At 44.7% G+C, this 18,857-nt stretch overlaps 1 protein-coding gene across 1 annotated transcript; it reads right to left on the reverse strand.

Annotated features, from left to right (window-relative positions):
- Positions 1–930: 930 nt before the first annotated feature.
- Positions 931–18,502, reverse strand: SMIM13 (small integral membrane protein 13). Its single transcript, XM_055406375.2, has 2 exons — positions 18,287–18,502; positions 931–1,475 (listed from the first exon to the last, which is right to left on the reverse strand). Exons 1-2 carry the CDS (start codon positions 18,360–18,362, stop codon positions 1,288–1,290), a joined length of 264 nt encoding a protein of 87 aa, XP_055262350.1. The 5' UTR covers positions 18,363–18,502; the 3' UTR covers positions 931–1,287.
- Positions 18,503–18,857: the final 355 nt, after the last annotated feature.

Here is an 18,857-nt window from a genome sequence, read left to right on the forward strand (position 1 = left end):
TGGTAAAATGCACCATAAATATCACTAGGAAAAGACACGGGCGACTCAACTATGACACGATGCTTTTGTATTCTGCAGAATGTCTAGTTTTCTGATTCACTCAAACAGAGCTTTTAAACAGGTATTTATCGCATCAACCTTGTGCACACGTCAAGGAAGTGCATGATGAAATAAGCTGGTTAAGTGATGACTATAACGTCGTAGTCTGAGTCTAACTCTTCAGAATCGTTCAAATGGGCGTCTGCGTTCCTCCAGACCACACCCCCCTGGGCATCGTCCAGAGCGCTGGTGACGGAGCACCGCTTTAAATGGCGCTCGGGCACTGCCCGCTGGTTAATGTCAGCGGAAAGCTTTGGACGCAATGAGGTTTGACGCCTCAAGGACAGTCCTGCTCGACGCATGAATCGATCACACCAGCCTCTGGTGGCTTTGAACTTCGCTTCGTCTATTCCGAGGGCTTTGGCAATTTCTCCGGCCTTCAGCTGCATTGCTTGGCGTGTGACAGGCAGTCCTTTTGCACGCGTCTCACTGACAAAATGTAGCACACCCTCGTCTACCTGCGGGTATCTTCCTTTCTTAGGTCCCGTAAAGCACTTTGTGGTGGCTTTACAAGAAAATATGGAATTTCGGTCGCTCCTCCAGCGACGGATATTTGCTTCGCTGATATGGAACACACGCCCCGCTGCTCTGTTCCCGTGCTTTTCTGCATACACGATGACTTTTCGTTTCAAGGCTGAATCATAGTGTAATCTTTTTGAAGACATTTTTAAAAGCCAGTTAAACCTGACACATTTGATACCAACAATCAGTAATGATGCTATGACAAGCCTAAGGTCCACACATGCCCAGGCGAGGGTGATTACATCATGACTGTTGCCTGGTTGACTGTAACCGCAAGATATATTCCAATTTCAGACAAGGCATGATGTAGGGGTGGGGGGGAGGGGAAACATGGCATAGAACTAACATTAATAAAATATGGTTTTTTCAAGCCTGTAATATTTATCAGATTAACACCACTGAAAGAAAACAAGCCCAAGGGTCAAAGAAAAAGTACATATGTTGAAGCATATAAACAAAAATTATCTTAACGATGAAATCCGCAATGGTCCAATTTGGTTGAAATTCCCTTTATTTGCATATGGCTTACATGTAAATCTTTTTTTGAACTGGACTTAGAATCCAAGAATGAATGTTCTTCACACCTTTAGCAAACCGCAAAGCCCTGTCATTACAGAGAGAGACTCCCAGAACCCCTGGTCATTTGCTATCACAGGACCGGCTGGCTCAGTGGCCTTCATCGGCAGGGGCCCTCCTCTGGCGAGCGGACCTGATCCTGTGCGGAGACGGTGAAGCATCTTCTTCAGTCTCAGACCCTGAAGGCTCACGATCTCCCTCCTGGGATCCGGTATCTCCCACCAGTTCCCGAAGAAACTTGAATTTTGACAAAAAAAGATGCCAAACAAAATACCAACCTAAAGAGAGATAAAAAAACATTCAGAAAATGATTACACCCAGAATTATCTATTGAGAGCGTTTCAGTTAACTCTGTGTCAGGGGTATACTACAAAACAGGACGCATAATTTAAACTTAAGTGATAACAAACGGTTATCAAGCATGGACAAGGCATAAAGGCAAACTCTGGGATTACACGGGATGCCCATGACCAAGTGCACAAATTTTTGCACTAACATGTTTTCACTTCTCCTGGGTATAACAACTGACCCCCAAACAAGGCCATGGTTCAAACCTCCTCACCTTTGAAAATCCATCTGCAACTTTACAGTAGGCCCACCATATCCATGGTTCCACACCCAAGGATTCAACCTCAGATCATGTCCTTAACTGCAGTATGTATTTAGGGCAAGAAATTCACATGTAAGTGGACCTGCACAGTTCACACCAGTGTTGTTCAAGGGTTCACTGCACACCAAGGGGTAGAGTTGCTGGGTCATATGGTAACTTTCATGTAACTATCTGTGAAATTGCTAAAGTCCCGTCCAAAGCAGCTGCGCCATTTTACATTCCCATCAGAAATGTAAGAGGCTCTCAAATTTCTCCACATCCTCACCAAGACTTTCAATTTTCCACCTTTTTTATTATAGCCATCCTAGCGGATATGAAGTGGTATATCATAGTGGCTTTTATGATCGTATTTCCCTAATGACTAAATTTGCTGAACATCTTTTTCTTGTGTTTACTGGCCATTTGTAAATCTTCTGTGGAGGAATGTCTATTAAACCTCTCTGCCCACTTTATAATCAGCTTGCCTTTTTATTGAGTTGTAGTTATTCTAAATATATTCTTGATACCAGTTGTTTATCAGCAATAGGATCTGCGAACATTTTTTCCCCATTCTGTGGGCTGATCTTTTCATTGTCTTGATCATGTTCTTTGAAGTATGGCAGTTTTTTAATTATGATGGAGCCTAAGTCCCTTGGACTGCAAGGAGATCCAACCAGTCCATTCTAAAGGAGATCAATCCTGGGTGTTCACTGGAAGGACTGATGTTGAAGCTGAAACTCCTATTTACTTTGGCCACCTGATGTGAACAGCTGACTCATTTAAGAAGACCCTGATGCTGGGAAAAATTGAAGGTGGGAAGAGAAGGGGACAACAGAGGATGAGATGGTTGGATGGCATCACTGACTCAATGGACATGGGTTTGGGTGGACTCCAGCAGTTGGTGATGGATAGGGAGGCCTGGTGAGCTGCAGTCCATGGGGTCGCAAAGAGTCGGACACAACTGAACTCTGTAGACTTCTTGTTTTAAATGCCCCAATACCATTAATTGGCCTAAATAAGCCCAGGTGATTTCAAGATACTAAGGAAAACCTCTCTTGAGAACTCAACGTTAAAAGTTAAGTGCTAAACAGATGTTATGGAGGTGAATTTACTATCAGGAAAATTATAAGCAAGCTCATTCAATGATGATGATAGTCTTGACCTCATAAAGATCAAAGATTCTAACAGTGGCTATTAGGTATAAAATGAGCAGAAATTTAGAATGTAAAGGGAAGTAACTGGAACTCTTCTGTCTGAAGAGGGAAGGGCTGTCACCAGTGGGGCTCCCACCATAAAATACTCTTGCCCTTGGGATGGTTCAGAGAAAGTCAAGTCCCCCAGGATAGGAATCTGCAAGAAAGGAACGGAAGACTGCTTTAGCAGTCAGTCTCGGGAGACAAAAATAAGAGTATTCAGTAAGATCACAAACTCTCAATTTTAATAAAACACATCCAAAATAAAAGACTTAACAAAAAAAAAAAAATCACTGCCAGCAACCAAACAATGTAAGGGATTCAATCTGAAGTTAAAATTCAGAACGTGGTAGCCAATCAGAGAGACTCCAAGGGCTGGGGTAGAAAGTTACAGCCTCCACACACGACACTGCCCTCCCCACCACACCAGCTAAAGCACATCACACCTCTTTCATTATTACCTTCACCTGCAGTTAAGCAAACCTGAAAAGCAGCTCATTTTTCCCTGTTCTGCCTGGGTGTGAGTGAGGGCTGCACATGGAAAAAGCATGTAGGTAGGGATGCTGCCTCCCAAGAAAACTCGTGAGGCAGAGGATTCTCCCTGACACAGATGTGGAGCTCATCCACTGGGCTGCCTCTCTCAATGGCTACTGTAATGACAGGGTGAGAAAGCAAAGCTCAAAGGGGAGTTGGAGCGTTGAACCCGAACAACCAACAACTGCAGGGGCACTCGCTAGATTCGGGGAAGTTCACAAGCTATTCTCCAAGTAAAGACCAAGTTCCCACACAGCTGCCATTCTGGGCAGACGGCAGGGGGCAGGGGTTCTACCTCCCGGCACTTAGAGCCGGAAGAGCTGGTGCTCAGGCAGCAGACCATTCATCAGTGCTAACTGTCTGAGCAGAGGATGACACTCAGAATGCCAGGCAGTTTAAATGGAAACACAACCATACAACATTTATTTTGGAAAAAGAACCACTGTTAAAACTCCCAATAGGTAAATTGGAAAAGTGTGACTTAGCAAAGAAGAAGTTAAGAGAGGTACTACAGTGCCAGATAAGACTGCTAATAGTCACTGGCTATGTTTATTAGACCTGGAAATAAAAACAGCTTTTTCTTTGGGCTTCCCTGGTGGCTCAGCAGTACAGAATTCACCTGCCAACGCGGGAGACACAATTTCGATCCCTGGGCCACAAAGATCCCCCAGAGAAGGAGATGGCAACCCACTCCAGTGCTCTTGCCTGGGAAAATTCCATGGACAGAGGAGTCCGGCGGGCTACAGTCCACGGGGTCGTAAAGAATCAGACACAACTTGGCAACTAAACCACAACAAACTTCTTAACTCCAGGACAGGTACTGTGAGGAAATGCTCTGCACAGACCATTCACAGCCGAACTGTGGCTCACTATACACCGGCTCCTACACACTTCTGGCGTGCCGCGTTCCCTGCAGGCGAGGCAGCACCTGCTGAGGCTGGAAGCCCTAGTCCCCCTTTTAGCGAGAAGAACACGACTGAGTGGAAAGCAACTTTGAAAGCATCTATTTATTGTCCTATGGAATGCCCCTACACATGTGATGACCACACTCTGAGTCACTCAAACTGGCTACTCACCCTGCTCAGCTTGGGAGCCTTGGAGAAGCTACTGATTCCCAACGACTCATCCTGGACACTGCAAATCATCTCCAGAATTGTGCTTGCTCATCCTAAGCTCCCTAGATGATTCTGATGCACAGGTAGGTGTGGAAAAGAGAAGTCACGTGAAGAAGAAATATGAGCGCTACAGCAGATCAATTACAGCAAGTGGCCAAGGAAAAGGAGAAAAGGATAAGCAATGGAAGAGCAGGAGAGAGACGGAATATTCACAACACGTATGTATTAGTTCCTCTGCTGCTGCTGTTCGGTCACTAAGTCTCTGCGACCCCACGGACTATAGCCCGCCAGCCTCCTTTGTCCATGAGATTTTTTAGGCAAGAATACTGAATGCCTACAGGGCCTCCTGTAGAAGTGTGGCTCGTACAGTTCCTCTCACCCAAACCTGATATGATTATACGCACTTACAGTCAAAAATGTATCCTAATTGTTAAACAAGTACCATAGTTTTTCACAGTTTAAAAGGCAAGTCTGTGTGTCAGATAAACTCGCTGGCAACAGAGGTTGTATATCCTTGGATAAGCAAAGAAGTACCCAACTTGTGTGTGCCAGTACCCAAGCATTAGTTCAAAGGATGCATTTCATGAAAACGCACTATATATTGCCTTTCTATGCAAGATAAAGGGCTTCCCTGGTGGCTCAAACAGTAGAGAACCCACCTGCCAATGCAGGAGACCTGGGTTCGATCCCTGGGTTGGAAAGATCCCCTGGAGAAGGGAATGGCTACCCACTCCAGTATTCTTGCCTGGAGAATTCCATGGACAGAGGAGCCTGGAGGGCTACATCCATGGGGTCAAAAAGAGTTGGACACGACTGAGCAGCTAACACAACAATGTAAGATACATGTGCTGGCAGCAGAAGGGTAGCAATGGCAGATGAACCCGAAAAACGAACCATCACCATCAACATGCCACCAACCCAGAGGACACTTGCAATCACAGAGTTCTCAGTTCACCAAGTGCTTTTACATTCAACATTTCATTTAATACTCTCATTAGCCCTCTGAACTAGTGAGACTAGGAATCATTATCCCCATTTTCTAGATAAGAAAACAAAGGCTCAAAGTAACTCATCACCATGGAAGAGGGCAGGATCAGCAAATCAGACGAATGAGTTCACCAGTTCAGTGGCTCAGTCACGTCTGACTCTTTGCAACCCCATGAACTGCAGCACGCCAGGCCTCCCTGTCCATCACCAACTCCCAGAGTTCACCCAAACCCATGACCATTGAGTCGGTGATGCCATCCAACCGTCTCGTCCTCTGTCCCCTTCTCCTCCCGCCCTCAGTCTTTCCCAGCATCAGGGTCTTTTCCAATGAGTCAGCTCTTCGCATCAGGTGGCCAAAGTATTGGAGCATCAGTCCTTCCAATGAACACCCAGGACTGATTTCCTGGTTGGATCTCCATGCAGCCCAAGGGACTCTCAAGAGTCTTCTCCAGCACCACAGTTCAAAAGCATCAATTTTTCAGCGCTCAGTTTTCTTTATAGTCCAACTCTCACATCCATACATGACTACTGGAAAAACCATAGTCTTGAGTAGATGGACCTTTGTTGGCAAAGTAATGTCTCTGCTTTTTAATACGCTAAGTTGGTCCCAAGGAGTAAGCATCTCTTAATTTCATGGCTGCAGTCACCATCTGCAGTGATTTTGGAGCCCAAAAAAATAAGTCTGTCACTGTTTCCCCATCTATTTGCCATGAAGTGATGGGACCACATGCCATGATCTTAGTTTTCTGAATGGCGAGTTTTAACCCTACTTTTTCACTCTCCTCTTTCACTTTCATCAAGAGGCTCTTTAGTTCTTCACTTTCTGTCATAAGGGTGGTGTCATCTGCATATCTGAGGTTACTGATATTTCTCCTGGCAATCTTGATTTCAGCCTGTGCTTCTTCCATCCCAGCGTTCCTCATGATGTACTCTGCATATAAGTTAAATAAGCAGGGTGACAACATACAGCCTTGACGTACTCCTTTTCCTATTTGGAACCAGTCTGTTGTTCCATGTCCAGTTCTGACTGTAGCTTCCTGACCTGCATACAGGTTTCTCAAGAGGCAGGTCAAGTGGTCTGGTATTCCCATCTCTTTCAGAATTTTCCAGTTTGTTGTGGTTCACACAGTCAAAGACTTAAAGCAGAAATAGATGTTTTTCTGGAACTCTCTTGTTTTTTTGATGACCCAGTGAATGTTGGCAATTTGATCTCTGGTTCCTGACTCTTCTAAATCCAGCTCAAACATCTGGAAATTCACGGTTCACATACTACTGAAGCCTGGCTTGGAGAATTTTGAGCATTACTTTGCTAGCATGTGAGATGAGCGCGATTGTGTGGTAGTTTGAGCATTCTTTGGCATTGCCTTTCTTTGGGATTGGAGTGAAAACTGACCTTTTCCAGTCCCATGGCCACTGCTGAGTTTTCCAAATTTGCTGGCATATTGAATGCAGCACTTTCACAGCATCATCTTTCAGGATTTGAAATAGCTCAACTGGGATTCCATCACCTCCACTAGCTTTGTGATGCCTCCTAAGGCCCACTTGACTTCACATTCCAGGATGTCTGGCTCTAGGTGAGTGATTAATACCATCGTGATTATCTGGGTCCTGAAGATCTTTTCTGTATAGTTCTGTGTATTCTTGCCACCTCTTCTTAATCTCTTCTGCTTCTGTTAGGTCCATACCATTTCTGTCCTTTATTTAACTGCCCATCTTTGCATGAAATGTTCCCTTGGTATCTCTAATTTTCTTGAAGAGATCTCTAGTCTTTCCTATTCTATTGTAAGGCCTCCTCAGACAGCCATTTTGCTTTTTTGCATTTCTTTTTCTTAGGGATGGTCTTGATCCCTGTCTCCTGTACAATGTCACGAACCTCTGTCCATAGTTCTTCAGGCATTCTATCAGATCTAATCCCCTGAAAATTTCTCGCTTCCTCTGTATAATCATAAGAGATTTGATTTAGGTCATACCTGAATGGTCTAGTGTTTTTCCCTTTCTTTAAGTCTGAATTTGGCAATAAGGAGTTCATGATCTGAGCCATAGTCAGATCCCAGTCTTGTTTTTGCTAACTGTTTACAGCTTCTCCATCTTTGGCTGCAAAGAATATAATCACTCTGATTTTGGTGTTGACCATCTGGTGATGTCCATGTGTAGAGTCTTCTCTTGTTGTTGGAAGAAGGTATTTGCTATGACCAGTGTGTTCTCTTGGCAAAACTCTATTAGCCTTTGCCCTGCTTCATTTTATACTCCAAGGCCAAATTTGCCTGTTACTCCAGGTGTTCCTTGACTTCCTACTTTTGCATTCCAGTCCCCTATAATGAAAAGGACATCTTATTTGGGTGTTAGTTCTAGAAGGTCTTGTAGGTCTTCATGGAACCGTTCATCTTCAGCTTCTTCAGCATTACTGGTCAGGGCATAGACTTGGATTACCGTGATACTGAATGGTTTGCCTTGGAAACGAACAGGTATTATTCTGTCGTTTTTGAGACTGCATCCAAGTACTGCATTTCGGACTCTTTTGTTGACCACGATGGCTACTCCATTTCTTCTAAGGGATTCTTGCCCACAAGTGGATATAATGGTCATCTGAGTTAAATTCACCCATTCTAGTCCATTTTAGTTCACTGATCCCTAGAATGTCGACGTTCACTCTTGTCATCTCCTGTTTGACCACTTCCAATTTGCCTTGATTCATGGACCTAACATTCCAGGTTCCTATGCAAAATTACTCTTTACAGCATCGGACTTTGCTTCTATCACCAGTCACATCCACAACTGGGTGTTGTTTTTGCTTTGGTTCTGTCTCTTCATTCTTTCTGGAGTTATTTCTCCACTGATCTCCAGTAGCATATTGGGCACCTACCAACCTGGGAAGTTCATCTTTCAGTGTCCTAACTTTTTGCCTTTTCATACTGTTCATGGGGTTCTCAAGGCAAAAATACTGAAGTGGTTTGCCATTCCCTTCTCCAGTTCTCTTCTCCATTAAGTGCATCAAATTTTTCATATCTTCATAGTGAAAGTATGGCTAAAACACAAAACACTAATTAGGAAATGAGAACATGACTTCCTACCCAAGATATTTCTAGTTCAAAAAGCCTGGGTGCAGTAGAAAAAAATTCCTATCTTTGTGGACTCATTCCTCCACAGTCTTAGATATCACAGTCTTAGATATCAAAGTGGTTAGCTGACTGGCTCAATACCAATCGCAACTGGTATAAAGCTCTTTTCCATGTTCCACCCTATAACCTTTTTTCCCTTTTACACAGAAGGCAGCTAAGGCTCACTTCTAAGGTAGTATTTCCAAGTCCAAGACACAGGCAAAGTGAAAACATAACCTTGCTCTTTCAACTCTTCCCACAAAGCTCCCTCTACTGCATGTCTCTTTTGTAAAGACACAGGGGGGACCATCACTGATCCAACACAACATCAAACCGAAATACATCCATACCTCAATCCGTTATCCAGGAAATGGAAGGCTTACATATGACTAAATTTTTCACCCATACTTTCTCCCTTTCTCAAACCTCAGGGAGGAATCTCTACCTCGCTGGCTGGAAGACACCTTTAAAGAGTATGTCCATCTGGCATTTCCTTCCTCTGACGCTCATATTTCCATGAGGTGTGCTGTATCCCCTCCCCACCCCTCAGGTGGGAAACAGGCTATTCCAGCCCAGTGGCCCTCCCCTACTGTGGCTTCTACCCTAACACACCCTCTCCTGTCTACTTCCTTCGTTACACTCCCGGCGCCATCGTCCATCCTTTCTGTCAGCTGGATTACCACTGCAATTTCTTACAACTCAGAGGCATGCTGCAGCCACACTGCTTGGTCATGAATCCTACTCAACAACTCACTTGAAATGTGGGCAAGTTAACCTCTATGTGTCTCAGTTTCGTCTATAAAATGCAGAAAACACCACACACTTTCAAAGAGACAATACAGTGATAAAAAGAATGAATACGTGTCACATGCTAAGGAGAATGCCTGTATGTCATAAACTACTCATCAAAGGTTAGCCATCGTCACCATCTCTTAGGCTGCAGTCTCTTCGCCACCCAGAGCAAACTACAGACAAGGGGTCATTACCACTGTCACTGCCATTTTTAAGCAACCCCGACCCAGGGATCGAACCTGGGTCTTCTGCACTGCAGGCAGATTCCTTACCATCTAAGCCACCAGGGAAGCCCTTTTAAGTAACGTGAACACATAATTTTTACATCTTTCTACTATACTATCTCTTCAGTATTGTGCTCTCTTGGGTGATTGCTTTAGAATTTCACATTCACTTCCATCCGTCACTGTATTAATAACAGTCCTCCTCCCAGACATGAGTTCCTTAAGGAAGGAAAATGTATGGCTTATCTACTTTTCCTTCTGTTTCTTCTATGTCTTAGAACACAGAGTAGAAACCCCACACAAACTATTCAACTTCCATCCTCCAACCCCCACCCTCAATACACACCAAAAGTACCATAAACTTAAGGGTTTAATGACTTTCACCAGTTGACCCATCGCAGAGCTCCTAAGATTCCTACTATGTAACAGAATAGCTGATAAACAGAACTGCTGAACAATGCTATCAACCACAGTGATAACACTGAATATCAAACAATGTTATCAACCAAGGTGACGTGACAGGTACAGAACATTCCACTCAATAACAGCAGAACAAACATTCTTTTCAGGCATATGTGGAACACTCACCAAAAGAGATCATGAATTAGTCTCATCAAGAGTGAAAGTAAAAGTCGCTCAGTTGTGTCTGACTCTTTGTGACCCCATGAAGTGAAGTGAAGTCGCTGAGTCGTGTCCGACTCTTTGTGACCCCATGGACTGTAGCCCACCAGGCTCCTCCGTCCATGGGATTTTCCGGGCAAGAATACTGGAGTGGGTTGCCATTTCCTTCTCCAGGAGATCTTCCCTACCCAGGGGTCAAACCCGGGTCTCCTGCATTGCAGACAGATGCTTTACCGCCTGAGCCACCAGGGAAGTCTTGTGACACCATTGGGATTCTCCAGGCCAGAATACTGGAGTGGATTGCTGTTCCCTTCTCCAGGGGATCTTCCCAACCCAGGTCTCCTCCATTGCAGGGAGATTCCTTACCATCTGAGCCACCAGGGAAGCCCATTAAGCATAAAACCTTCTTAAATTCTATGATACAAGATACATTTTCTCACTATAATAAAATTTAACTAGAAAATGATAAAATGATAGATGGGGGAAAAAAAGAAATGTCCTAAATAATTCACAATTGAAAGGAGAAATCACAAGTGAAACTAAAAAATATTCTGAACCAAATAAAGTTTTTTCTAAAAAAATCGAAACTAATACTTGAAAAGAAATCAACATCATTAAATATTTATTTTCATCTTTTAAAATAAGAATACTTTAAAATCAATAATCTAAGTTTCTACCATAAGAAACTAGAAGTACAAATCAAAATCAAAATAAACAGAAGAAAATAAACATAAACCAATGAAATAAAATATGGACAAGAAATAAAAAAATCAGTAAAACAAAAGATCCAGATTCTTTGAGAAGATCAATGAAACTCACAAACCTCTAGCCAGACTGACCATACTCAAGAGAAAGAACACAATACCAAGAGTGAAAGAGAAGACATCATCACAGATCCTGCAGATATTAAACAATGAGAGAATATTAATTCAGATTAAACAGACACAGCGCTTGAAAAACACAAACTCAAAAGCTCACTCAAGAAAAAACAGGCTAACTGGAATAGCCCAACATTGGCCCAAATGAAAGATAGTGAGTTTGTAATTAAAAACTTCCCCAGAAAGAAAAGTCCTGGCCTAAATTAATTCTACCAGACATTTAAGAAAGTATACTGGGGATTATGCTTTAGTAATTTTTGAATACTCACGACCTCCACCACAGCATCTGAACATAAGAGTTCACTAAGTGTATTTTACCCACTCCAGTGTTCTTGCCTGCAGAATCCCAGGGGCGGGGGAGCCTGTTGGGCTTCCGTCTATGGGGTCACACAGAGTCGGACACGACTGAAGTGACTTAGCAGCAGCAAGTGTATTTTACTGAGTAATACTATCCAGTTTCAGACAACCTCGGTTTGTACTACACTTAAGAGTTTGTTTCTAACAGGAAGTTAATAATTCATACAGAGCAATCTTTCTTCACTCCTACTTCCAAGTATACACGGGCCCTCTACGTGTCAGGCATTACTCTCCAAGATCCAGGAACAAAGCAATGAACAAGCTGAAGAAGGCCCCTGTCTCCACTGAGCTGACACTCTAGCTGGAGGAGACAAACATAAAACACAGCCAGCCTCTGCACCACTGAGCGCCCATCCAAAGACTCAAACCACCACAGACAGAACTGACAGACAGACTGACACCGAGGAGACAGTCGGCACAGAGGGGAACGGGACAGATAACAAAGATAAAGTGTGTGTATACGGTGGAGTATCACTCAGCCATAGGGGTTAAAAAAGGAAATCTTGCCATCTGTAACAACCTGGATAGATCTAGAAGGTATCATGTTAGTGTCGTAAGTCAGAGAAAGAAAAACACTCTGTGATTCCACTTACAGGTGGAATCTGAAAAACAAAACAAATGAACAACCACAACTAAACATAAACAGAGAACAAACAGATGGTTGCCAAAGGAGGGGGGTGGGGCAGGGAGACACAGGTCAGAGAGATTGAGAAGCGCAAATTTACAGCTGCAAAAAAGTGAGTCATGGGTACGAACTGTACAGCATGGGGAATAAAGTCAGTAACTATGGAGTATCTCTGTACGGTGACAGATATAACGACACTTTCATGGCTATCACTTTGAAATGTATACAAATATCAAATCCCGATATCCTGTAACAGGAATTAACAGTGTGGTAGGTCAATTAGTACTTAAAAACAAATTCACAGAAAAAGAGATCAGATCTGTGGCTGATGGGGAGGAGAGGGATGGGATTGAATGTAGGGATAAATTTCTAGTTATAAGAAGAGTATTAGGGACATAATGTACAATGAGATAAATTAACACTCATGTGGGAGAAGGAAATGGCAACCCACTCCAGTGTTCTTGCCTGGAGAATCCCAGGGACGGGGAGCCTGGTGGGCTGCCGTCAGTGGGGTCACACAGAGTCGGACACAACTGAAGTGACTTAGCAGCAGCAGCAGCATGTTATATATGAAAGCTAAGTGAGTAAATCTGAGAGTTCTCATCCCTGGTAAAATTTTTTTTCTATTTCTTTACTTCCATATCTATGAGATGATGGATATTCACCAAACGTGCTACAATAATCATTTCATGATGTGTGTAAATCAATTAAGTTGCACTCCTTAGATCTCTATAATTGTTGTTAAGTTGCTCAGGTGTGTACAACTCTTTTCTGACCCCATGGGACTGTAGCCCATCAGTCTCTTCTGTCCATGGGATCCTCCAGGCAAGAAAATTTGAGTGGGCTGCCATTCCCTTCTCCATGGGATCTTCCCAACCCAGGGTTCAAACCTTCGTCTCCTATATTGCAGCCGGATTCTTTACCACCTGGGAAGCTCCAAATTTATACAGTGCTGTATGCCAATTATAGCTCAGTAACACTGGAAGGGAAAAAAAAAGAGAGAAAGAGACACAAAACTGAAGCGACTTCCAGATGGAGTATTTGTAAGGAAAGGGCAAATCTAAGAATGACACCCAAGTCCCTGGCTGCTGATAACATGTGAGCAGGGAGGAACAAACAGGTTGTAGAAATCAAAAGTTCTGCTTTAGATGTATTCAGTTTGAGATGGTTATTAGATCTCCAAGTCAGGGTACTGAGGCATGAACCTAGGGTGCGGGAGATTGGTGACAGCTGGAGATACCAATGTTAGTCATTAGTTACAGTTACTATTTAAAACTTTAGAACTAGATAAGGGACAGAATGGAAGGAAGGTGAAAACAGAAATATATATTTATTTTTTACCATAACACAATGTATTATAGGAGTGTAGAAAACAGCATGCATCTCATGGAGTAATGGCCAAGTACTAGTCTGTAAAATTTTTATTTCAGAGATAAGAGCGATGATGGGTAGACAGATACAGGTACATATAAACTGACTGATACATGTAATTTACATACTTACGAATGTACTGGGAATAATGTAAAACATTTCTTATCATCAGTTCAGTTCAGTCGTTCAGTCGTGTACGACTCTTTGCGACCCCATGAATCACAGCGCGCCAGGCCTCCCTGTTCATCACCAACTCCCAGAGTTTACTCAGACTCACGTCCATCGAGTTGGTGATGCCATCCAGCCATCTCATTCTCTGTTGTCCCCTTCTCCTCCTGCCCCCAATCATTCCCAGCATCAGAGTCTTTTCCAGTGAGTCAACTCTTCACATGAGGTGGCCACAGTATTGGAGTTTCAGCTTTAGCATCAGTCTTCCAATGAACACCCAGGATTGACCTCCTTTAGAATGGACTGGTTGGATCTCCTTGCAGTCCAAGGGACTCTCAAGAGTCTTCTCCAGCACCACAGTTCAAAAGCATCAATTCTTTGGCAATCAGCTTTCTTCACAGTCCAACTCTCACATCCATACATGACCATGGGAAAAACCATAGCCTTGACTAGACGGACCTTGGTTGGCAAAGTAATGTCTCTGCTTTTTAATATGCTATCTAGGTTGGTCATAACTTTCCTTCCAAGGAGTAAGTGTCTTTTAACTTCATGGCTGCAATCAGCATTCACAGTGATTTTGGAACCCCAAAAAATAAAGTCTGACACTGTTTCCACTGTTTCCCCATCTATTTCCCACGAAGTGATGGGACCAGATGCCATGATCTTCGTTTTCTGAATGTTGAGCTTCAAGCCAACCTTTTCACTCTTCTCTTTCACTTTCATCAAGAGGCTTTCTAGTTCCTCTTCACTTTCTGCCGTAAGGGTGGTGTCATCTGCACATCTGAGGTTATTGATATTTCTCCCGGCAATCTTGATTCCAGCTTGTGCTTCTTCCAGTCCAGCGTTCCTCATGATGTACTCTGCATATTAGTTAAATAAGCAGGGTGACAATATACAACCTTGATGTACTCCTTTTCCTATTTGGAACCAGTCTGTTGTTCCATGTCCAGTTATGACTGTTGCTTCCTGACCTGCATACAGGTTTCTCAAGAGGCAGGTCAGGTGGTCTGGGATTCCCATCTCTTTCAGAATGTTCCACAGTTTATTGTGATCCACACAGTCAAAGGCTTTGGCATAATCAATGAAGCAGAAATAGATGTTTTTCTGGAACTCTCTTGCTTTTTCCATGATCCACCGAATGTTGGCAATTTGATCTCTGGTGCCTCTGCCTTTTCTAAAACCAACTTGAACATCTGGAAGTTCACAGTTCATGTATTGCTGAAGCCTGGCTTGGAAAATTTTGAGCATGACTTTACTAGCGTGTGAGATGAGTGCAACTGTGCAGTAGTTTGAGCATTCTTTGGCATTGCCTTTCTTTGGGGTTGGAATGAAGACTGACCTTTTCCAGTCCTGTGGCCACTGCTGAGTTTTCCAAATTTGCTGGCATACTGAGTGCAGCACTTTCACAGCATCATCTTTCAGGATTCGAAATAGCTCAACTGGAATTCCATCACCTCCACTAGTTTTGTTCGTAGTGATGCTTTCTAAGGCCCATTTGACTTCACATTCCAATATGTCTGGCTCTAGGTGAGTGATCACACCATTGTGACTATCTTGGTCGTGAAGCTCTTTTTGTACAGTTCTTCTGTGTATTCTTGCCACCTCTTCTTAATCTCTTCTGCTTCTGTTGGGTCCATATCATTTCAGTCCTTTATTGAGCCCATCTTTGCATGAAATGTTCCCTTTATATCTCGAATTTTCTTATCATAGATTTAGTCAAAAAGAGTTAAATTCTAGGGCATGGGAAGACAGGAAAAGATAAAACAATTGACCACTATGGTAGGAAGAACACCATGAAGGCAGAGTGTACAGAAGCCGCAAAAAACGCTTCTTGGGAAGAATGCTCACCTGTTCAGAATGAGTCCATGAGGATAAAGAGAAGTGGACTTCAAAAGTGACCATGGACTTGGTGACACAGAGGCCGTTTGTTACTGACCGTGACAACAGCAGCTTCAGTGAATAGTGGGAGTGGAAAATATTTTTAGCATGAATGAGAGGCGAGAAAGTACAACCAACAGATAGGAGAAGGAAGACCTCCCTAAGGAACCTGAAACTTGAAAATCAGAATTCACTATGTGAAAGAACCAATCAGCGTTCTTTCAGGCTTTGCATTTCTTGGGGCAGACCCAGGTCATTGATTTTTAATCCCTAATGTGACTGTATTTGGAAGCATAGCCTTGAAAAGTTTATTTAAAGGTTAAATAAATTGATAAGGGTGGGGCCCTAATCCAATATGACTGGTGCCCTTATTACATAAGATTAGGGCATTAGACACACACAGATGAAAGGTTAAGACCCAGGGAGAAGATGGTAATCTGTAAGTCAAGTAGAGAGGCCTGGAGGAAATTAACCCTGCTTGAACTTCTAGCCTCCAGACTGTAAGAAAATAAATTTCTGTGGTATAATGTCTATATTGTTACAGCAGACTAAGTTTCTCTCTCAAATCTGGTAGGATCCATCCCTCCCCCTCCCTAAGCCCCAGGCTCCCCCACTAAGTCAAAACATGAAGCTACCCCATCATTCACTCTCTCAACAAAAAAGTGCTCAGATTACTTCTTACAGCTATTAGTCTTGACCACTCCAATCAAAATACGGCATTCTTTTACTTACCACACCTCACCTCTCATTCCACACTGTTTTCTGAAGTCAAAGGCAGGGTACTTTTAGAAAAATGAGTAGAATTTAAGTAAAACGGCTACTGGAGGCTGAGAGAGCAAGTCTGAATATGTAGCAAATAGGAATTTTGAGGTCTCAAAGGCAAGTTTGGCAAATACTCTATAAAGTGGTGAGAAGGGAGTGGCAGAGGATGAGACGGTTGGATGGCATCACACTCAATGGACATGAGTCTGAGCAGACTCCGGGAGATAGTGAAGGACAGACAGGGTCTGTCCATTGGGTCCCAAATTGCAGTCCAATGGGTCCCAAAGAGTCAGACATGACTTGGTGACTGAACAAGGAAGTGGTTTACGGTTTACAGGGTGCATTGCCATCTCCAGGTAGTCTGCATGTTCAAACAAGAAAGGAAAGCATGTTTACCTCCTTCCTCATAAACACACAAACCACAAAGATTTGGTTTTCCTTATTTCAAGGATCCTAAACATCTACAATTAGCCCCAAATCCTGACATCACAGGCAGGAAGTTGAGAAAGGCCTTCCAACTGCTTTATCATCAGAAAAGCCTGTAAGTTAGAAGCTTTAGCTCTAGTGCCTTAGTAAAAGCAAGAAAACTAAAAATAAACAAGTATATACACACTAGTAGATCTATACTCATGTATATGGTCATGTAAAAGAAAATTTAAAATACACATACAAGTAAATAAATACAAATATACATATATGTACAAACCTAAATGTCTCCAAACACAGCTGACACTGAGCACTTGGTGCACTAATCACATAATGAATAAGCCCCATATTTTGAATACTAACCAACTATTGCATCTACCTGAATCCATACTTCAATATGTTAATTATGAAAAAGCAAATTCACTCTGGTTGTAAACACTTTCCCAAATGTTCACAATTGCTCAGCCCCTTTGCTAAGAGAGCTGTGGCTATCTGCTGTTGTTGTTTGTTGTTCAGTAGCCCAGTCCTGTCCCACTCTTTGCAACCGCATGGAGTGCAGCAGGCCTGGCCTCCCTGTCCCCCACCATCTCCCAGATTTTGCCCCAAGTTCACGTTCACTGCATCGGTGATGCCATCCAACCACCAGTATTTTGGTCATCTGATACGAACAGACGACTCATTGGAAAAGTCCCTGATGCTGGGAAAGATTGAGGGCAGAAGGAGAAGAGTGTCAGAGGCTGGGTAGCTACCAGTTACTGTGTATTAGAAAGAAAAAAAAAAAAAACGATCTACAATTGCGCTAAAATTACCTTGAGAAAAAAGTTTCACATCCTCTCATTCCATGGAGGGGAAGGGGGAAACAAAAACAATCACAGCAAACAAAATAGCACCATTACTACAGAACTAAGAGTTAGGTTACCTGACCCTGCAAGTTTAATATAGCCGGTGTTTTTTAAGTTCTGTCTCGTCTCGACACTGCTGTTTGGAATTCAGCTTACGCCTAAACTCCAAGCAAACAATCTCACGCGTGCTGCAAAGCCAACTCTTGCTTCTGCCCCTGGTTCAAGGAAGGTAATGAAACCTCCCTCGTTTTATCATCAGGAGTCAGAACGTGTAAAAAGGCAGAAAGAGGACGCACCGATCACTGCCCCTTCGCAAACAGGCCAAGGTGACGATTTGGGCTGATCTGTGGCAAGGGTGGCGATCCAGGCGCTGCGGCGGCCAGGCTTCACCCCGGGTCCACACGCCCAGCGCTGGACGCGGCTCCCTCCTCTGCGGGACCAGCGGGCCCGCGGAGGGCAGGGGTACCCAGCTCCGGGCTCACTCCCGAGGGGCAAGTGGAGAACCGATGGGTTTCCGTCACTTGCCCACCCAGGCCGTCTTTTTCCTTTTTTTCTCTTTTAAAAACGAGAGACAGAACCAGCCCGTCGGCAGGACGCGCCGAGCCGGCGGGTGCTGACTGCCCACTCACCGCACACCATCAGCAGCAGCACGATCAGCAGCGTGGCCACGAACACCAGCAGGGTCAGCCCCACGTTGTGCCACATCTTGGGGGCGGCGGGGCGGCGGCGGGCGCGCGCAGGCAGGCGGGAGGGCCGCGCGGCCGGGGCGGCGGCGGCCGGGGCGGCATGAGCGGCGGGCGCCCCCCGCCCCCAGCCGCCGGCAGCGCCCCCGGGAGGCGGGGCGGGGCGGGCGCGCGGTCCCTCTCAGGGCGGCCGGCCGCGCGCGGGGGCGCCCCTACGCGCTCATCGCTCCGGGGACGCGGGGACGCGGCTCCGGGAGACCCCGCAGGCGGCCGGATGTGCTTCCATGGCGGACGCCGCGAGCCCCTGAGGCGGACCGAGGGCGAGCTGCGGCGCGTGCGGCGGCCGCCCGACCCGCGCGGTGGCCCGCCCGAGGGCCCCTCGGCCCCCCTCGCGGACGGCAGGTAACGTCTCCCGCGGCGCCCGCAGCGCTTCTCCGCCCCAGGCCCCCTCCCGCTGCGGCAGCTCGTCACCCGGCGCCCCCACCGCTCGCCGCCTCTGCGACGCGGGGCCTGCTGG

This window comes from Moschus berezovskii, chromosome 23 (assembly GCF_049115385.1).
Source record: "Moschus berezovskii isolate FMDL1 chromosome 23, NW_MosBer_1.0, whole genome shotgun sequence".
Lineage (NCBI taxonomy): Eukaryota > Metazoa > Chordata > Mammalia > Artiodactyla > Moschidae > Moschus > Moschus berezovskii.